We start from the raw sequence: 23380 nt of genomic DNA on the forward strand, positions 1-23380 counted from the left end.
CAGCAAAACGACCCAGAGGAAAGCCAAGATATAGATGGAATGATATGCTACAAAAAGCCTTAGATGATAGAAATATAAGATCTGATAATGTTGGAGTCCTGACAAGTAATAGACTTATTTGGAGGAAAATTGTAGATAGGAAGTTAGTAATGATATAATTTTTTCATGTAGTACTATCATATCCTGTACACCCCTTGTGGGTACATGGCAGGAATTTGATGATGACATTGTTGAGGTCATCATTGTATTCAGTGATCAATGTATAAGAGTGTTTCATCCTGATCAGGGTGGAATCATGAGGAAATTGAGTGTAGGAGACATAGGAAAGGATAGCTTAATTGTGAGTGAGCAGTAGGTATTCTCTATGTTCACTGGGCATCTACAGATGCCATATGGTCACTCCGATGCTCGATGATGTTCCACACCGGGCCTCGCCATGTAGTCCTTTTGGTTGCTTTTCTGGCAGCCTCAACTCTCTGAAGATCAGTCACTCCACACACGCCATCCATCCATCTCATTGATGGTCTACCCTTGCCTCTTTTTCCAGGAACTTTACCTTCTATTACTGTTCTGAGAAGTCCTCCTTCCATCCTTTCTATATGTCCAAAATATTTTAACTTTCTTCTGTCAATATCCTTAAGGAGCCTTAAAGTTCTATTAATCTTTTCTAACACCCATTCATTTGTACGCCTTTCAGTATATGATATTCTCAACAGCCTTCTGTAACACCACATCTCAAAAGCAGATATCCGTTTCTTATCTGACTTCTTTAGGTTCCAAGTCTCGCATCCATAAGTCGCTGTTAGAAAAACAACTGCATCTAAAATCGTCAACTTTGTTCCCATGGAGATAGATCCATCCTTCCAGATTTTAGACAGGTCAATGACTATTGTTTTAGCCATTCCTAACCTTTTTCTGACAACTTCTGAACAGCAATTCTTCATATTAATAATGGATCCCAGGTACTCAAACTTGCTGACTTCCTCAATTCTTTCTCCATTAAGATACACTTGTTTCTCAAGAGCTTCTCTGTTTGTTTTTCTAGAATTTTTTTTGTCTTGCTAGAATTGAGTTGAAGTTCTCTGTTATTACTGATCTTGTTAACTTTGTCAAGAATTAGTCCTAGTTCTTCCATGTCATTACAAAGGAGTACTGTATCATCAGCTTGCCTCAGATTACTGATCAATCTACCTCCTATCGTAATTCCTGTCCTGAGCTCATCCAATGCTTCACGCATGATGTCCTCGGCATATATACTAAATAAGTGAGGAGAAAGTAAACATTCTTGTCTAACTCCTTTTCCAACTTGAAGGAAGTCAGTCAATCAAACACCTGTTCTTACTGTGGCTTCTTGCTCCTTATACAAGTTGGCTATCAACCTGATAGTGTGTTGAGGAAAACCCATTGTTTTCATTACTTCCCACAGTTTCACATGCTCAACACAGTCAAAAGCTTTAGAGTAGTCTAAGAAACACATTACCAGAGGGAGTCCAAATTCTTTATATTTTTCTATGATCTGTCTAAGGCAAAGGATCTGATCTCTGGTGCCCCTACCTTTCCTAAAATCTGCTTGTTCCTTGGGCATCTCTGCCTCAACTTTGGCCTCCTGTTTAGCATGATCTTTAATAAAATTTTGCTTGCATGAGATATCAAACTAATAGTTCTATAATTCTTGCATGCCTTCTTATCACCTTTCTTGTGTAGTAGTATGAAAACTGACTTCTTTCAGTCAGCCTAGAGACTGACTTCGTCCAGTCTCTAGGCCATGATGCTGTCTCTAATATCCTTGTAATCAATCTATGTAACACTCTTAACCCTCCATCCCCTGTGGCCTTAATTAACTCTGCTGGGATTTCATCTGCACCTGGGGCCTTATTGCTGTTGAGCTGCTTAACTGCCATTTCAACTTCATGCCTAAATGGAGGAGGTTCCAAATCAAAATTTTCTTGGTGGGAGGACTCCACATTTTCTTTATCCACTCTGCTGTACAGTTCCTCACAGTATTCTTTCCATCTGTTTTTGATTTCCAACTCTTCTGTTAGTAATGATCCATTCCTGTCTTTGATGACATTCAATTTAGGCTTAAACTTGTGCTTTAAGTCACAAACTAAATACAACATCCTTTTATAATTATGCGTTCTCATCTGGAACTCTATTTCTTCACATTTATTAGTATAGAACTTTTCCTTGTGCTGCTTGATGGCTCTTCTGATTTCTCTATGTAATCTCTTGTATTCTTCGGTCCCTGTGTCTGTTTGTTTTTCCAACCGCCTTCTTTTGATTAGTTGCCGTGTTGAATCTGGTATCCACGGGTCTCTTGGTTTTCTTATTGGGCCGAGAATCACCTTCGCTGTATCCTGTATTATCATCTTTACTCCTTCCCAAAGCATTTCTGGTGAGATTTCCTCATTGGTCTCCAAAAAATCATCCAGCCGAGTTGATGTTTCTTCTGTGAATCCACTAGGAATTACTCTAACATCCAATCTAGTGGAATGTGCCTGACCTGGAAGTTTTCGGAGTCTTAATCTTACTTTGTCTCTTACCAGTTGATGGTCTGTACCACAATCTGCTCCACGACAAGTATGCACATCAGAGATGCTTGTCTTCCACCGCTGGAGAGCCAGGATGTAATGATTCTGGAAGCAGGTATTGGTAATAACTGATCTGTTAGCACGGGCAAATTCCAACAGTCTTTCACCATGGGTGTTACGTTCACCCACACCAAACATGCCACACTCTGGCCTGACTCTCATACTCTTTCCCACTTTTGCATTTAAGTCTCCTAAGACGTACAGTATGTCTCTCCTCGGTAGGCAGTCCAAAACAGTTTGTATGTTTTCATAGAATTCTTCACTCTCTTCTTCAGGCCTATCCATGTGGGGTGCATAAACTACCATAACTGATACATTGGTAGGCTGAGCCTTAAGTCTAATGGAGAGTATCCTATCATTAATGAGGTTATAACCAAGAAGGCTTCTTGCCTAAGCTGTCTTCAGTATCACAGCTACCCATGATGTTTTGAGTCACCACCTGAGTAAATAACTAGCTTACCATCCTGTCTTTTGAAGTGACCTTCTCCATTCCATCTGGTCTCTGTAATTCCCAAGATGTCACTTTTATACCTATCCATCTCTTTACAGACAATCTCAAGAGTACCCATCTGTAAACCCCGGACATTCCATGTGCCTATGTAAAATTCCTTTCTAAGATTAATCTTATACATTCTGTTTTGCTCATTCACAGTATCACTGACTTTTGATGGAGACTGTAATATACTTTTCAAACAGGACCCTCTGCCTAAGCCCTGAACGCGGCTCTGATTATTCTGCTCGACAGCCGATGCAGCATGAGATGCGTTATTAGGCACAATCATAGTAGCATTTTGGAGTGAAGTCACTGCAAGAAGAAAGTGGTAGGGTTGCAGAGACCCTTTCCACATGAAATGAAATAGCAAAATAGTAAAGATTCACCCCTAGCCCTCGAATACTCTAATAGCATTGGGGGGAAGGTAGCAAGAAGGAAAGAAAAAAGGGGAGGGACCAGTCTACAGATAATATAACAGATGTATATTACATGAAGTAAGGCATGGTCCAGCATCAGGTACCTCGGGTTTGCCATGCCCATACTCACTAAAATGAGCCCTTGAGGACAATGTATTTATTTATGTAGGTATTTGAGGAAATTAATAACCTTGATGTTAATAAGGCAATAGGATTTGATGAAATATCACCATGCATCTTAAGAGAATGTTCCAGGGAACTGGCAGTAGCATTGGCATGCCTGTTTAATGCTACTGCTGTTGCAAATCTCTTTAACAACAGTTTTTCAACAGCACAGTTTCCAAGGGAGTGGAAGGAGGATAAAATTATTCCACTGCATAAAGGTGGTGATAAGGCTGTAGCTTCAAATTATAGGCCAGTCTGTATATCTGGAGCTGTGGTGAAGGGCCTGGAGAGATTGGTGAGAAGTAGGATACAGAAATGGGTTGATAACAGCAGTATTCTCTGTGGTTATCAGCATGGGTTTATTAAGGGGAGATCATGTTTGACTAACTTACGTATGTACTATAACAAGTTGACAAATACCTTGGACAGAGGAGATGCATATACAGTGGTGTACTTGGATTTTGCAAAGGCTTTTGATAGACTGCCACATGACAAGCTCTTAATTAAATTGAAAGAGATGGGATTGAATAATAGACTTCTTTGTTGGATCAGTGACTGGCTGTCAGATAGGTATCAGAAAGTTGTATATGGAGGTGCAGTATCTCAGAAGAGAGAGGTCACCAGTGGTGTGCCACAGGCATCAGTTTTGGGGCCATTGTTGTTCAATTTGTATGTTAATGATATTGAGTTAGGATTAACTAGTGATATCCAGCTGTTTGCAGATGATGCAAAAGTGAGGAGAGCAATGCACAGTCAGGCTGATGTTAATGCCTTACAAGAGGACTTGAACAGATTGCATGAATAGGCAGGTAAGTGGAACTGTCAGTTCAATATTGCCAAGTGTAAGGTTTTGAGATTTGGTAAGCAACGATGGGATGCCAAGTATACACTTGGTGGGGAGACTTTACAGAAGTAGAGGAGATGAGAGATCCAGGTGTGATGGTGGACAAGGACCTAAAATTTAGGGGTCACATTGCACAAGTTGTGAAGACATCACATCGAATAATGGCAATGATGCGGAGAACCCTGACATGCAGAAATAGAGAAGTTATGATTCCATTGTATAAGGCCTTGATCATGCCTCATATGGATTATTGTGCACAGATTTGGTCGCCGGGTTTTCATGGTGACGAGGATATGTTGGAAAGGGTACAGAGAAGATTCACAAAGGTAGTCAGTGGTCTTTGGAATGTGGAGTATGAGGACAGATTGAGGGAATGTAAGTTGCAGAGCCACGTGAATAGGAAGAAGAGGGGGATATGATTGAGACATAAAAACTGGTCATGGGTTGTTATCAGGTAGACATGGAAGAGATTTTTCATAGAATTGTAGAGGGAAGTAGAACAAGAGGCCATTGCTGGAGATTGTATATGGAGGGTGTGAGCAAAGGAGTGAGAAGCAGGTTCTTTGCATGGAGGGTGGTTGGTGAGTGGAATGCATTGCTTGAGTGTGTTGTGGACACATTAAATCAGTTTAAGATGCGGTTGGATGAGCATTGTATGCAATAGTGAGTACCTCCCATGATGAGTCTCTTGACTCCATGGAGATACCTGTATAATAATAATAATTATTATTATTATTATTATACAGGTATCTCCATGGAATCGAAAGAAGCATCACAAGAGACCCATTATTCACACAATACTTATCTTATTCCTGCTTAAACTCATGCATTGACAGTACTCACAACTACCTCTGGAAACTCATTCTACCCATTCACTATCTTCCAAGCAAATAATATAGTTCTAACACCATTGCTAACCACACTCTTACAAAATATCCATGGGTGATCCCTTGTTGTCTCCCTTCCTGCCATATACTGAAAAGTCTTCATTGTCAATCCTATTAAACTCCTTTAATAAGTTTAAACACCTTCTATGATGTTGAATTTTTTCTTGATAATTATTCATAAGACTATTACACTTTTTTATAAAATCTTTATCAAGTAGCTTTATTTTTATCCTCCTACATGTTTCGCCAATCTGTTTCTATTGGCATCCTCAGGGAATACAAATCAGTAAGCACACAAAATGAAGGTTACAGACTAGGTTATAACCGATGGTTCTAAATCATACAAAAAATTAGTATTGTGTGTGACAATGTGCGTGTCTCGTTAACGTGATTTATTCGTGATGACTCGTGACGTAATTGTTATGAAAGTTCATTTCTTTGATATTTAATGATCTGATAAAAGTTTTCCAAATTTCTGGTAAAATTAGACCTTGATTCTTGTTTAGGTTTTCAGTTTTACGGATGACTGTAGCTGCTTCTTTAAAGGTTCTTGAATGGTAGTTATCTTCTATGTATGGCATAAAGCTCTTATCCCACTCAATGTGATGGTTAGTAGAGGCAAAGTGGCATGAAAGGCCTGAAATGTCTTGTCTGTTATTTCTGACATAGCCTATGTGTTCTTTCTTTCTCATTTCGAAGCTTCTAGATGTCTGACCTACGTAACTAATACCACATGAGCAAGGAATATTATATACTCCAGAGTGTTTGTAGAATGGGTGAGGATCTTTCGGTGATCTTAAAAATTTCCGAATAGTATTGATTGGTTTGAATGCCTTGTATGGTCACTCTGATCTTGTATGGTTTTAAAAGGTTAGCTAATTTTTTGGAAAGGTTGTTGACAAAAGGAATTGTAATTGTACTGATGTATTGGACGTCATCACGTTGTCGATGTGGTATATCAGTAAATAGAATCTTGTTATAGAGTCTTTTAGGGTAACCATTTAAAGAAAGTTCTCTGGATATTGTGGTTAATTCCATTAGTAGGTCATCCTTGTCATCAATACTATTCGGAAATTTTTAAGATCACCGAAAGATCCTCACCCATTCTACAAATACTCTGGAGTATATATTCCTTGCTCATGTGGTATTAGTTACGTAGGTCAGACATCTAGAAGCTTCGAAACGAGAAAGAAAGAACACATAGGATATGTCAGAAATAACAGACAAGACATTTCAGGCCTTTCATGCCACTTTGCCTCTACTAACCATCACATTGAGTGGGATAAGAGCCTTATGCCATACATAGAAGATAACTACCATTCAAGAACCTTTAAAGAAGCAGCTACAGTCATCCGTAAAACTGAAAACCTAAACAAGAATCAAGGTCTAATTTTACCAGAAATTTGGAAAACTTTTATCAGATCATTAAATATCAAAGAAATGAACTTTCATAACAATTACGTCATGAGTCATCACGAATAAATCACGTTAACGAGACACGCACAATACTAATTTTTTGTATGATTTAGAACCATCGGTTATAACCTAGTCTGTAACCTTCATTTTGTGCTTACTGATTTGTATTCCCTGAGGATGCCAATAGAAACAGATTGGCGAAACATGTAGGAGGATAAAAATAAAGCTACTTGATAAAGATTTTATAAAAAAGTGTAATAACCTTCTATGATGTTTCTTCATTTCATCTATCAGCTAGTTTTTCAAGCCCATAGACTTTCAATCTATTCTCATAAGGAGAGAATTCTCTATTCTCATAATTTCATATACTTGCCACTATCTTTTGCCACTCACTTCTGGATCATTTCCACCTTCTCTTCATCCCCACAGAATCCAATTGACTGATTTGCATGGAGTAAGTGAGATGTGGAGTTATTAAAGCCTTATAAAGGGGAACAGTAATTTCTTTATCCCCACTTGTTAATATGATCATCTACAACTGCGCAATGTAATTCAACACCTGCATTTTTGGCTACCTTTGCAGTATGTCCTCTAAACTTCGACTCACTATCCACGGTCACCTTCAAGTGTTCCTGGCTTCCTCAACTTCTTGCAGTTCATTTCATCAATATAGTACACAGCTTGTGATCACTTCTTTCCATATTTCATCACCTTACACTTGGCCACATTAAACTGGCAGTTATTTACACATACTATCAATCTCTTTAAGTCATCCTGCAGGTTCTCGACATCACCTTCGTTTATTATTGCCCTTCCCAGTTTTGTATCATCAGCAAACAACTGAATATTTCACATCAAATCATTTACTATATCACTGATGTGCAAATTAAATAACACTGGATTAAATACTGAGCCCAGTGGTTCACCTGCTGAACTCAAACCATTCTATCTGTCCATCAGCTACCTCTAATCCAAATCAGCAGATTCATATCCATCTCCATTTGCTCCAATTTATGCAACCTAGTGTCATGGAATCCTGTGTTATAAGAATGTGCTACAAAGCACATTCTCATAATACAATGCTTTGCACAGTCCAGCAGTATCACTGAATAATCATTTCCATTGTCCAACTTTATTGTCCCTTTATTATAAAAAGTAGGCAAATTATTACTGCAAGATCTACCTTTACAAAACCATGTTGCCTCTTATAACGTATCATATTCCTGTCTACTCAGTCCTGAATTCTGTCTTTTACCAATTTCTCCAATACCTTAACCATCACTCCTGAGATACTGATTTTCCTCTAATTTCCTGTTCTGTCGTGGAGTCTCCTTCTGCAGTGAGAGTTTTTCCTGTATTTCTGCTCACCCCCATTGGCACCTTTCTATAACTGAGGCTTAAATTAAACAGCTTGGTCAGAGGAGGTGGTAATTTCCTTGCACATTCTCATAACATTTAGACAGTATGCCATCTAATTCGATGGCTACTGCTGTGTACACATTTCCTGCACTATTCTATGCATTTCCAATTGTTTAACCTCTATTCTCCTATCAATAAATGTTCTCTATTCTCTATTCTCCTATCAAAAAATGATCACTCAGTAACTCAACTATTTGGATTTGCTTCTGTTACCTCCCTACCATCAACACTTTTTACGGTCATCCTTCCATAGTCATTCTTCCATTTTATTGCCACATAGCAAAAAAAATTCTTTAAGATTTTTTTCTCTTTTGGTCTCATCAGCTAGCTTCCTCTTATAATTATCTTTGGCATTCTTTACCATGCAGATCATCCTTCTTACCTGTGCCTTATACTGCTCATGGGCATCCCGATCACCTTTTTCTTTGTCTGTAAATCCTGCCTAATGATGGTTTTTATCCATTGGATTCCTACCTGATTTATCCTTCTGACTGTGGGTATACTGCTACAGTCTGATATTGCATTTTTCAGTTACCCCTTGACCACTTCCCATACACCACCAACATCTTTTTCCCTCCAAATTCTTATGTCATTGTGCTACTGGAAGAACATCTTTTTCCCTCCAAATTCTTATGTCATTGTGCTACTGGAAGCCTACTCCTTAGCTTGTGATTAATCACCTGCTTTGTAATTCCACATATATTCCTTCTTATATGAAAATTCTGCATGTCTGGCATTCTTCCAGGTCAAGATTACATGATCACTTTTCCTCAAGAGAAACACACATCAATGTATAAAATTATGAATGACATTGTACTCATTTTTATTGCAGTTATTAAATAGTTTCATTAATTTGTAATAAAGTTTTAATCATTGTGTATAATCTATATGATACAGTACTCATTTTGCTAAAATAATGATTATAATAAGTTAAACACTGTTTTTGTTTCAGATTTCTATATTTAAATTTATGAAAGGTCTCATGTCTTGAACTGTTTTTCCTAGTAGTCAAGACAAGAAAGATTAGAAAAATTCTCTCGACAGAAACCCTACTTGCAAGCAATTTTATATATAGAGCTGTGTGTAAATATAGTGCTACATTTCAGTTCATCATAACATTTATTTGAAAATTCTGCATTGAAAATGAATGAATGTTGCAAAATTTTCAACAGTTTCTTTTAACACTTGATTGATTTAACTGATTTTAAGTGATTTTGGTTATGTTGAAGCAAGGATGATGATTTGGTAGCTGACTTTTATTTTCTGTTTTTTGTAATATGCCGAATATAGATGCTACATAAGTATGGCATTGTGTATAAATGATGTAAAATGGATTCTAATTCTGGAATGCAATTATTGAGCATAGTTGGGAGTACCATCTGGACCAGGAGATTCATTGGTATTTAAATTGTTAAAGGAATCTTTTGATGTTTTTCTGTCAAAAGATCAATAAAGGCATGCAGTAAGCTATGTTTGGCATAGTGGAAAGTATTTCACATTGGTTCTGCTCAAAAGGCAGTCACCTTCTAGTCTCCCACCAATACTATTTGGTTGGGAGACCAGAAAGTGATTGCCTTTTCAGCAGAAGGCAACTTTCCTACATTTGGCTCTTTCGAAGTTTGATTTTTTTTTTTTTTTTACATATGTTGTGAGTAGCATTGTAAGCTGAGTGTGGAGCTGGAGTTTTTGATTTGTGCCATTTCAAATATGTCAATTTTTTTAAATCTTGGATTGTTTGGAGAACTGGAAAGGATGTATAGAGACCATTGTAGTGTCATTATATCAGTTTATATCATAGTATTGCTAAAAGATATGGGACTGAGGGTATTTCTTGCAAAAAGAAATATGGACAAGGTTATGGCCAAGTTACCATGAGGAGTATATTTTGGAAAATTATGGAGACAACTACCGTGTTTGAGTAAAACATTAGTTTAATATAAACCAAAATCAACACTCAACGTTTCGATCTTTATATCAAGATCATCTTCTGTAGCATATACACTATATATACAGAGAAACAAGCTGCACTACAATCTACATGGTTTGCTAAAGTTACTGCCAACAGTTACAATAACTATTGGCCTGACCTCTGGTGGAAAAAAAAAACCTAGACTACATCAATGCTAGAATCCTATTATTATTATTATTATCTATTGGTTACAAAATTACATTGGGCTTAAGAGCAACATGTTTTTATATATATATATATATATATATATTAAAAACATGATTATACATATACATATAAATTTCGACCAGTTGATATGGAATGGTTTCCAATACTAGCTGAAGTATGCTGGGTACTAAGTAGGCTGAATATGTGCCATCCAGATTCTTGGAATTTTCAAAGAGAAAAAAAAGAAAGCCTAAAAGAAAGGATTACATGAGGAGAGTTAACAACATTTATGGTTTATTTGAAGAAATGTACTTAGGAAATATATAGTATTCTTTGATCACGGGGAACAATTTGTGTTAAATCCTTATTGGTAGCCAATATTTCAGCATTTCTTCCAGCTTGATCAGCGGAATTTGGAGAAAGGAAGCCTGTTTGAGTTGTGAAGACTGAAGCTTCCCAGGGAGGGCCTCTTTTCATCACTCCTTCCTGCTGTTCAACCAAGTGAAAGAACTCCCTAGTGTCAACCCTATAACTACCTCTCAACAGTTTAAAAGTCTCAATCATATCACCTCTCCTTCTTCTATCTACTCTGCAGTCCACATTCCCTCAGCCGATCCTCATAACTAACATCGTACAATCCTGAAACCATCTTTGTTATCCGTCTCTGTACCCTTTCCACAGTTAATTTATCCCCCTTCAAATCCTGGAGACCAAACCTGAGAACAATAGTCTACGTATGGTCTGATCAAGGGCTTATACAACGGAATGATAACTATTTATCTCTGCAGGTCAGCATCCTTCGCAGTATTGCAGCAATCCTCTGGGTTACCTTCACCACCTTTGCAATATGCTCCCTGAAGTTCAGTTTTCTATCAATCATCACTCCCAGATCTCTTGTCTCCCCTACTTCCTACAGTACAGCTCCTCCAATCGAGTATGCAGCCTCCCATCGATGAATCCCAAACTTCAAGACTTTACATTTTGCTGCATTAAACTGACACCCCATTCATTTGCCCATCTGTCTAGTTTATTCATATCCTCTTGCAGGGCTACCAGATCTGCACAGTTACTAATAACCCTTCCCAGCTTCACATCATCTGCAAACAACTGAATATCCCCCTGCAATCCACTGACAATGTCATTGATATAACGGTTAAACAATATAGGTCCTAGTCCTAGTACTGAGCCCTGTGGGATTCCACTTGTAACCTTCTGCCTCCTTGAAACTGCCCCACCATACACAACTCTCTGATACCTATATGACAGCCAATCCTGAATCCAGTTGACCAGCTTCACATCCAAATCCACGTAGTGCAACTTAAATATCAGCTTATCATGTGGCACCCTGTCAAATGCTTTCGCTAAACCTAAGAAAATGGCTGTATATGCCTTTCCCTCATCTACTACTCGTGTAACTTTATTATAAAAGGCTAGCATATTACTAAAACAAGAGTGCCTCTTAACAAATCCATGTTGACTCTCACAGATAACATTACCCTCATCTGCCCAATGCTGTATACGATCCCTCACTAATTTCTCCAAGATCTTAACAACTACTGATGACACACAAACTGGCCTATAATTAGACACTTCCATTCTGACGCCACCCTTATGCAATGGCACTACCTTGCCTTCCTTCCATTCCTTGGGTACCTTTCCCATAACCAGACTTTCATTGAAAAGTCAGATCAAAGGAGTTGTCAGTTCTTTAGCACATTCTCTCAAAACCAGTGGTGAAATACCATCCCGGCTCACTGCTTTACTGACATGCAGAGTACTTGGTATTTGGAAAACACTCTCCTCTTGCATCTCTAAACCACGAACCTGCCCTACTCCTCATGGATGTTTTGTGATTGTCTTCCACCTTCATTCATTCATTCATACAAGTGAATAAACACTCTCTCAAGAAGAAGTGGGTCACCATAGGAGAAATAGACCCAACCCTTGTGCAGTGGGAGAGGCCTTTACCCCAGCAGTGGGGAAAAGTTAAAGGCTGGTTAAAAAAAAAAAAAAAAAAAAAAAAAAAAAAAAAAAATCCTGCCATGTAGCAAGTTTTTCAATGCTATCATAACATGGTAAACTCTGCAGGATTTTGGAACCATTTTCTCACCTCTGCCTTAACCTTAATTTCAAAGTAATACCCATGAGATCATCTTAGTTTAGTAAATAACCAGAAATCTGATACAGCCTTGACATTGATATCATGAGGCCAGATACAAGTACATTCAGATCCATAGCTATCAAAGAGATTGGATTTGAAATTGTGAAACATCGTACAGTCAAGACTTGGTTATGTTAGACTTCTATTTTTTTTTTAATTGAAGATGCATCTTGCAGGTATCTATTTTTTTGAAAATGGTGAATATATCAAAGAAGAGGCAAGAAAATGTTTTTGAAAACCTGAAGAATTTTACTAAAAATGGCTTTGAAAAACTTTTTATGCAGTGAGAAAATGTGTTGGAAGGGTATGAGATTCTGTTGAGAAATACCATATAAAAATAATATAGAGATTTTTTTAAAAATGTATTTGGTTTTTTATTTTACTGACATTTCTCTTTTGGGTAAAGAGCTATTGCAATAGAGACATTGCTTTTGGAATGCCACTCATACTTGAATTACAGAAAAGTAATATGTATAATGTTTTTTAATTTTTAGTTAGATGAAGAGATAGAATGGAAAGTTCTGAAACCTAACATATTTGCAACTATTATGGATTTTTTTGCTTCTGGACTTCCTGTGTCTACAGATGAGGTTCAACCTCCAGATACTGGTAAAATTATTCATCTTAAAAGTATTATAAATTTAATTAATAGAATATTATCGTGGCAGTAGATAGAATATTATTGTTTTTCTACTGTGGTCATTCCATATGAAATCATCAAATTAAAAATGAAATTGAAACTGCATAATTTTATATTTTGATGAAAGTGAGTTTATTTTTTGTCATATCCTTTTAAATGTAAGGAAGTATTTTTTTTTTTTAGCATCCTATTAATTATGGCCCCATTATGACTGATTCAGAGAATTTTTACAATTTTGAAGGGTTTAAAATTAATAAAGCATATTTCCAGATTTTTGATTTCTGTTTTTTTTATTACCATATATACATTTTCTATTTATTTAACAACTAATTTATTCCAGATGATGCCCACCTGCTATAGGTCTTTCATGTGCTTCCCCTCCCCCTCCCTCCTTCCTTTGTGTACTTTGCCTTGCAGGTCCCTGACTGAACAATTCTTATTTTGGGTCTGTTCTGTATACACACCTGCAGTCGAATATGTATGCCCAGAATCACCATAATCTAAGTGTTTCTGCTATTAAAAAATTGCCTCCTAGGTTTCAAAAAAAATTACATTCACCTTACTTTGAATCCCTATCTAGGTCAAATCCCTTCAGCCTAGATAGCCTTTTGAAAATGCAGGTAACTGTAATTTCTTTGTTGCATCTTTGAGCATATTTAGTACATTTATCTATCAAGACAAGTTTTTGGGGATCAAGAATGGTGTTTCTTGTGACAGTAGCAAGTGGGAGAGTAAAAAATAAATTAATGAATGAATAAATGCTTCAGGGGTGCTTAAGGGTCAAAGCTGTATAACTGAGAGGAGACATTCACATAGCCTTTAAAGGAATGCGGAGAACCGATCAGGGCTTCTGACTTAATGTCCAATCCTCACCTTCTCGTGGTGCATCCTGTTGGGTATCTACTTGGATACTGAATGGACGAGGATGGGCTGGCAATTTGGGATTTAGCCAACCAAATTGTATTCTTATTGGTTAAGCCAAAATAAAAAATGATGGTACAACATGACAAAATTTCATGCCGGCTGGGGCGTCGCCCGGTTAAACAAGCCCCCCCCCCCCCGTTGTTTTTGCCAGGGAACCAGGACGAACAGCGAAAAGTCAGCTACTTGAACAAATCAGAAAACAAACCCCAACTCAACATCACCAGAGTTAAAGATCAGTACTATCAACATAAGAAGCCTGAATGGCCAAGAAATGGAGCTAGCTGAGGAATTAGATAATTACCAGATCGACATAATAGGGGTGACAATGAGACTTATTTGTGCCTATGGTCCCACAGAAGGTTCTACTAAGGTAGAAGTGGAGGAATTTTTTGAGGCTTTAGAAAAAACAATTGACACCATGAAAAATGAAAAGTTGGTCCATGTTGGGGATCTAAATAGCAGAGTAGGAAATGATTGTGAGACATACAAAAATATTTTGGGAAAATTTGGAGAAAAGAGCAAAGCTAATAATAATGGCAAATATCTGTTGGATTTCTGCTCAGGACATGGACTGGTTATTACTAACACCATGTTCCAACATAAAAATGTGCACAAATTCAACAATAACAAAGTCTCATTGACTATGTTATTGTTGATAGTGATGTTTTCTCCCTGGTGCAGGACACCAGAGTGTACAGAGGATTTGAAATTGGAAGTGATCACTATTTAGTCTTGAGCAGGATAAAATTGAATTTCATATTGAAAAGAATAACATGTAAGAAAGTTTTAAAGCGAATAAAAGTTGAGCAGCTCTCAGATGTGAACTGTAGACTAAAATACACAAAGATTATTGAAGAAAAAATGAAAAAGTTTGAGAACAGGAATCAAACCTTGGAGATTCAGTGGCAAACTCTGAAGAAAACATTGATTGATTCTGCCAGAGAGGCATGTGGTGAGGTTGTATGCAAGGATAAAAAAATCAGAACTCCCTGGTGGACACAGGAAGTTAAAGAGGCAGTGAAGGAAAAGAAGAAAGCATATCAAAAGTACCTGTCAAATAAGTCAGCTTGTGCTCTAAGAGAATATAGAGACAAATGCAAGAATGCTAAACACTGTGTAAAACTAGCTAAAGAAAAGTCATGGGATGACTTTGGCAAGAATATAGAAAATAAATATCAAGAATAAATATCAAACTCTGAAGAAAACATTGATTGATTCTGCCAGAGAGGCATGTGGTGAGGTTGTATGCAAGGATAAAAAAATCAGAACTCCCTGGTGGACACAGGAAGTTAAAGAGGCAGTGAAGGAAAAGAAGAAAGCATATCAAAAGTACCTGTCAAATAAGTCAGCTTGTGCTCTAAGAGAATATAGAGACAAATGCAAGAATGCTAAACACTGTGTAAAACTAGCTAAAGAAAAGTCATGGGAGGACTTTGGCAAGAATATAGAAAATAAATATCAAGAAGGTGGCAAAATATTCTGGAGGTTGTTGAAGAAGCTTAAGAATGGAGGAAAGAGTGCTGTAAAAGGAGTTAGAGATGATAAAGGTGACATGAAAACTGGAGAAAAAGATATCCTTGAAGTAATTACTTTGAATGGAGTAATTACTTTGAAAAACTGCTAAATGAAACAAGCAGTGATGACACACAGTGGTAAAAAACACTGACCAGGCATGCAGTCAGGAATACATATCCATACTTGAAGTAGAAAAAGCCATCAAAGGCTTGAAATGTGGAAAGGCAGATGGAGTGATATTCGACCAGAAATACTGAAGTATGGTGGTATAAGAGTCTTATAGTGGCTGCACTGCATAGTTCAGAAAGCCTGGACAGAGGGACAAATTCCCGATGATTGGAGTAGAGCTCTCATAGTACCCATATATAAAAAAGGGAATTAAAACTGAATGTGAGAATTACAGAGGTATTTCCCTACTGAGTGTTCCTGGCAAGATCTATGCAAGTATACTTGAGAAACGGTTGAGAAGAATTGTGGAAGAAAAGCTTGGTGAAGAACAAGCTGGATTCAGGCCAAATAGAGGCTGTCAGGATCAGATCTTCACTTTACGACAAATAGTTGAGAAAGCATGGGAATATAACAAAGATCTGTATTTAAGTTTTGTCGATTTGGAAAAGGCATATGACATGGTGCCAAGAGAGAAGCTATTCAATATGCTGCAGTTATATGGTGTGAATGGGGCATTATATCAAGCAATACTTAGTCTTTATTTTAGTTGTAAGTCAGCAGTTAGAATTGAAGGAAGTACAGGAAGATGGTTTAATGTTAAATCTGGTGTGAGACAAGGATGTACATTACCCCCTCTGTTATTCATTATCTATATGGATCACATTATGACGGAAAGTGGTATTAAACATGATATCAAAATTGGAGATGTTAATGTCAGCTCTTTGCTTTATGCGGATGATGTTATACTTCTAAATAAATCCGCTACAAGTCTGCAAGATTCTCTGACTAAATTGAATAGCTGTTGTAATAGATATGGTATGAAGGTCAGCATTAAAAAGACAAAGACAATGAAAATAGGCAGAATCATTGAAAATGTCAACTGTGTTGTGAATGGAGAACCTGTGGAACAAGTAAAACATTTCAGCTATTTAGGCACGATTTTTACTGAAGATGGTAAATTAAATATAGAAATAGACAATAGAATCAGCAAAGCTGGTATGGTGGGAAGTCGATTGAATAAATTCATATGGAATAAGAGAGAAATTTAGTCGGAACACTAAATTAGCTGTATACAAGACAGTGTTCAAACCAGTTTTAACTTATGGATCTGAGAGCTGGGTCTGAAGTAAAACACTTGCCCAAAGACTAGAGACCACAGATGTGAGAGTCCTGAGAAAGATTATAGGCATGAACAGATGGCATCAATGGCAATATCATATTAAAAACGAGGATATTAGGAAAGAACTTGACATTGTCATCATCCAGGAATGTGTTAGCAGAGCTAATCTCAGGTGGTATGGTCATTTAAACAGAATGGGCGAGGAAAGATTAGCAATACAAGTATTCTCTCCCAGGTTGGCAGCATAACGATCCAGAGGAAGACCAAGATATAGGTGGATTGATACAGTACAAAGTGTTTTAGACAATAGAAATATAAGATCTGATAATGTTGGAGTCTTGACAAGTAACAGACTGATTTGGAGGAAAATTGTAGATAGGAAATTAATAATGATGTAATTTTTTTCATGTAGTTATCATATCCTGTACACCCCTTGAGGGTACATGGCAGGAATTTGATGATGATGATAAATGCTTCAAAAGGGAAAAAAAATTAAATTTATGTACAGATGCATAAAGTGTCTAATCAGAATGATTGATTAATTATGTGTGCTGTATTCACGATGATGACTATTAAACTTGACTTAATGTAGAATTGCTGATAAAACTGATTTTATTAGCTTCCACTATCACATGTGCATGCACACACAGTTCATTATATTATGCCTTAAATATATTTATTTCTCTGGATTCATCCTTCCCCACTCACACCCTCCTTATACAGCTTCCAGGGATGATTTTGTTTTCCTCCCTGTTCTCTGCAAAACCTCATCTACATTAATCCAGTAATAATCCTTTAGTAACTTATACCTCAATCGCATTCTCCTCACTCCTCCTTACTTAAAAAGTAATCTCTGCAATTTGCACTTCCTCAATCTCTCTTCATCCTTTTGAAAACTATATGACTAAATCTGTGCACAATAATCCATATGTGGTCTGATCAAAGCCTCATATAATAGAACTACAATATCCTTACTTCTACACATCATAGCCATAATCTGCTGAGCTGTCCTCATGAATCTAGCAATGTGTTCTTGAAATTTTAGGTTCTTGCTCACAATCACACCCAAATTCCTTATCTCCACTACTTTCTCCAAGATATTCCCACCAATATGTATACTCTACATCCCATCTTTACTTTTCAGATTTTAAAACTTCACACATTGCAACATTGAACTAGCAACCCTGCTCACTAGTCTATTTAGCCAATGTATTCAACTCTTGCAGTGCCACAACATCTGCTCTACTCCTTGTAGTACTCCCCAACTTTGCATCATCCACAAACAACTACGTATCTCTATTCAAATCACTCCCAATATTATTAATATACATGTTAAACAGCAGACGCTCTAAAAGAGACCCTTGGGGCACACCACTAGTGACGTTTCTCTTCTGGGATATCACTCCTCCATACATAACTTGTTGATACTCAGACAGCCAATCTCTTATCTAACACACTAATCTACTATCCATCCTTTTCAGTTTACTTGTCATGTGGCAGTCTATTGAAGGCCTTTGCAAAAAATAAATTTACCGCTGTGTAAGCATCACCTTTATCTGTCGTGTTGCTCATCTTGTTATAATGAGTAAGCAGATTACTAAAACATGAGCTTCCTTTAGTAAATCTATGCTGACCATCAAACAGAATGCTACTATTGTCAATCCAGTTCTGAATCGTCATCCTAATATAACCTAACCAAACCACAACTCCAGATGCACAGATTGGCCTATACTATATGGGGGAACTTGGTCCAGTGCAAGCATCATGTTAAAAAGTATGTCAGAGGTGTTGTTAATCCCCCCCCTAGAAAGCCCTACAGCTTATTAAATCAATTTACTCTATTCCTCATAAATCTCCTGCTCACTTACCATCATGTTACATGATGGTCACTGAGTGTGATGTTACATTTCCAAGAATGAAGTACCTTGATGAAATGCTCATTAAACACCTCATCTACATCTTCTGTGGTTGTTATTATTCTACCATTTTCTCCAACCAATATCATCTTTCCATAATCATTCTTTCTTCTGCTCTGCTGATAATGTATTGAAAGAACTCCCTAGAATTTTTTTTAGACTCGTAAGTTAACCATTGCTCATATTATTCTTTTGCTATCCTCACCAAGTAAGTCACCTCCTCTTTGTACACTTTGTGCAACTGGTTACTACTCATCTTATGCTACTTCCATAATACCATCTTCTTCCAGATTGTATGTCTTACCTCTTCATTTCTCCATTTCACATCAACTATATAACCTCCTGACCAGTGGTGAGTTATGGAAATTTTAACAAAGGGCTGATCATGTATTGAAAGAACTCCCTAGAATTTTTTTTAGACTCGTGAGTTAACCATTGCTCATATTATTCTTTTGCTATCCTCGCTAAGCAAGTCACCTCCTCTTTGTACAACTGGTTACTACTCATCTTATGCTACTTCCATAATACTATCTTCTTCTTCCAGATTGCATGTCTTACCTCTTCATTTCTCCATTTCACATCAACTATATAACCTCCTGACCAGTGGTGAGCTATGGAAATTTTAACAAAGGGCTCGCTCGCATCGTCGAGCAAAAAAAAAAAAAAAAACTACACCCACGGCATCTATTGCCGTCTGCCACCACTAGTGTTTCCAGAGACAATCACAAACATCCATTCCCATGGCAGGATGTTTGTGAACGCTAATGGATGTTTGCAGAATATTTATAAACAAAATAAATTTGTTTTGTTTGCAATAAAAGTTTTTATGACAAACAATCTATAAATAATACATAAATATTATCTAAACACAGTAATATTCAAATACGTTTCTCTTTTGTTTTTATACATCAAGTGATAATCAAGGGACATTATAGTCCTATTTATTTATGAGACTACCAAAAGTGAATTCTTATTTGTAAAATGGTAGTAACAGTAACTATAATATTTTATTTAATAAAATCACTTTCGAAACTATGAGACGATTTTACATGAAAAAAAAACAAAAAAACTCACTGGCTGGTGTACATTTACCCCACAAAAACTCTCTCCTTTACAGGTTAACATTTACAAACAATTACTTTAAGGAAATACTTATTGACAACAGCTGCTACACCTTGTTTCCTCCTTCACGTCTCATGTTCTTCTAGGAGGATCTATAGCCGAGCACTGATTTTCTAGAAAAGATTTGACATAGGGATTCGGATTAAATTCATTCAAGGGCTTTCCATTTATACATATTGTCATCAAATCCAAAATATGTTATAGTGAGAGAAGATCTCGTCGTCATTACGTACATGCATCACACTAAAAGCTCGTTCGGCTTCAGCGCTGCAAACTGCAATTTGCAATTGTTGCCATAATCACTTTGGCTTTTTTCGCATTGCTGGGAATTTCGTTTTGTAACTTTCCAGTCAAAGCCATTTCCACTAAATCTCTAAAATCATTAATTTTAATTTCATATTTCAAAATAAAATTTAAAGATCTTATCTTTTTTTCCCTTCTAACCATGGACACGTAACTTCTCCCATACTCCATGTTTCAGGATAATAGCATACATTTAAAATGTTTTTTAGTTCTTCATCTTCCAAATCCTTATAATTTTCATTTTTAAGTTTAAAATTTCTTTGCTGCATTAATCTATTCTTTAAAGACATTATAAGAGAGTTTAGTAATGTTTCTCGCAGTAGTTTGTGAAATCTGATTTTGCTTTCAATTGCTATTCCTTCAAATTGTTTTGATTTTAACATGGTATTAATTTTAGATTCACAAGAACCTACAGAATTTTTAAAATCATTACTTGCATTAATTGTTCGCATGATTAAGGAGTTAGCCATTATAATACTTATATTGCGACTTTTAGAGCTTCTGACAGATATGATAATTCCTGTAGGATATCAATCATTAATGCTAGATCTTTTAAAATTTCAAATTCAGAAGTTGGTTTAAAAAGCCCTTATATTTATCGTTCGATGCAAAATGCTTGCATAAAGCTGGGTAATTTCTCCACACACAGCATGAACCGTTTGTAAACTGCAAGCTGCCCATCGTGGTCCAAACACATGGCCGATCTTTTAAAATTTCAATACCAAGGTCTTTTGCAATCATATTTAATTCTTGTTGATGTTTTGGTGATTGATGATGAAAAGCATATAATTTATTCATAAATATTTAAAAATGATTTATTTCTTTAATGTTTTTTATCGAATTGTCTAATGCTAATTGTAATCGATGAACTACGCAATGCCAAATCACAATGTTGGGAAATTTATGTAGAAGTTTGCTTGCCACACCTGATTTGTTTCCTGGCATTACACTAGCTCCATCAGAATAAACTGCAATAAGATGATTTTTTAAATTGTCATCAGAAAATCCATATGAATTTAAAGTAGCATGTATACATTCTACTTTCTAGTTCTGTAAGATCTACAAAAATCATACATGGTTCAGTGAGCTCAACTTGTATGTGAATAACTAAAATACTTTTTTTCCTATAATAGCAGACAAATTGACAACATTATCGATTCATCTGCTATTATAGAAATTTTGCATTTTTTTTCTATTATTTTGGAGAATGTTTCTAATTTTATTTGTTTAGAAATATGTTCAACTATTCTAATTCATGAGAATGTAAAATGCAATTATAATCCTAGAACAATATCATTTTTTATTTGGAGCACAATTAAATCTGGCAGATCAGACATAGGTCGGTTTCTCTTCACCAAACTATAAACAGAATTAAACATTTTTGAAGTTATCAAAATTTCTTTTTCATTTAGTTTGTCAATTAAATTTGGTAATATAGATTTTCTACATTCTTCATTTATTTTTATGATTTTATTATGAGCAAATGATTCATTATGTTTGGATAACTTCTTACACAAACATGCGGTTCTTGAGTCTGTAGTGTTTCCATTCGGTTCCATTTTCATTTCTCCTTTGATGATAAAACAACTTTTTTCTCCTTCAACACTTAAATTTTTATATTTTGAGCAAACGCGACATCCTAATTTACCATTTTTAACTTCTAACCACTTATAAATACTGCATTTAGAAATGCAATGCTTGCTTCTCGTTCCAGCAATCAGATAAATTATTTTCTTTTTCTTCTCCGACTTGTTGCATATTCATTGAATCAATGTGCGTATTATCTTCAAATTTCATCTTCGACTTCTTTTTTAAATTAAGGGATATTACATCCCATATTGTTTTTTAGCCGAATAAGAAACTCAAAGAGTTTCTTATCGAATATAGAGACTATATAAAGTTTGGCGATTCCAAGCGTAAGCAAATACCTGGATTAGTGCAACACCTGACCCATTTGGTAGTGCAAACTGAGGCAACTCATAGTAAGGGTGGAGCAAGCTCCGATCACTATTCTTGGTATTTACCCATAATGTGAACTTAGATCCTAGGAGCTGTATTACTGTTCTACATTATGAGAGAAGGTCACTACCCAGACAGGTTTCAACCTTTATTGAGGTCTCATCAGTGAGTAGGTAGACCTAGAAATACCAAGTTTGTAGCAAACAGAACTTTCATATACCCTACTATGAGAATTGCGAAGGTGGCCTAATAAATTACTAATTATACGAAGAGCCAAAGTTCTGTTCACTACAAACTTGGTATTAACTAGGTCTACCTACTCACTGATGAGACCTCAATAAAAGTTGAAACCGGTCTGGGTTTTCAACCTCTGGGTTTCTATATTTGGCATGAAACTCTTTGAGTTTCTTATTCAGCTAAGAAACAATATGGGATGTAATATTCCTTAACTTAAATAAGTTCATGTCGCCGAATTTGAAGCCTTTGGCTATTCATATAATTAGTAATCTTCGACTTCATTTTCAACAGCAGTAGAATAAGAGTCACTTTTCATTATTTTTTTTCCCAAAAAAATGTATAAATATCCCATGCAACATTGATCTTCTTTCTATCCTATTCTTCATTCTGTGATATGGCTGCAAATTGTCTTCTGTGTTTTCCATAATCACACATATATCCCTTTGTTAAATAAGTTCTCATTTGGCTGGTCACCATCCAGATGATTACCTCATGGCCACTCTCACCAAATGGAGGAAGGTTTGACACCATTTATGAGAACATTGTCAAATGTAAGGATCTTGATCCATATATATGCCCTCTATTACATACTGCCTAAGGTAGTTGTCCCTCAAAAATTCTATCTCTTCATTCCAATCTATATTATCATAATTGAAATCACTCATAATGATCATTCTTTTCTTATTTACCAGCCTGATTGGCCTATACGCCCAATTGGATCTTTCATCTTTTTCATTTCTATCTCACACCACACTGCCTTAAAACGACTACTACTATTTGCCCTTTCTATCTCTAATTTAAATGGACATAACTCCTCCTCCCTTTTTCTCTATCTGTCTTCACAAACAATATCATATCTGTTTCTATTATTGTCACGATATTATCCACATTTAATCGATTCTCATAATCTTTTTCCAACTATTTTTGGGTGAATAAATCCAATCAATGCAATATGTGACAATGTAATG

At 36.3% G+C, this 23380-nt stretch overlaps 1 protein-coding gene across 2 annotated transcripts in view; it reads left to right on the forward strand.

The window, feature by feature from the left end:
- Nucleotides 1-23380, forward strand: part of LOC150104432 (NFU1 iron-sulfur cluster scaffold homolog, mitochondrial-like) — a 201014-nt gene that overhangs the window by 66620 nt on the left and 111014 nt on the right. For both annotated transcript variants that reach the window (XM_090396368.1, XM_090396369.1), the window contains exon 4: nucleotides 13003-13117. In XM_090396368.1, coding sequence (XP_090252494.1) covers nucleotides 13003-13117 — 115 coding nt within the window. The remainder of the gene's footprint in view (nucleotides 1-13002; nucleotides 13118-23380) is intronic.

The sequence above is a fragment of the Typopeltis vanoorti genome, chromosome 8, assembly GCF_054136105.1.
Source record: "Typopeltis vanoorti isolate ZY-2024b chromosome 8, IOZ_Tvanoo_1.0, whole genome shotgun sequence".
NCBI lineage: Eukaryota > Metazoa > Arthropoda > Arachnida > Uropygi > Thelyphonidae > Typopeltis > Typopeltis vanoorti.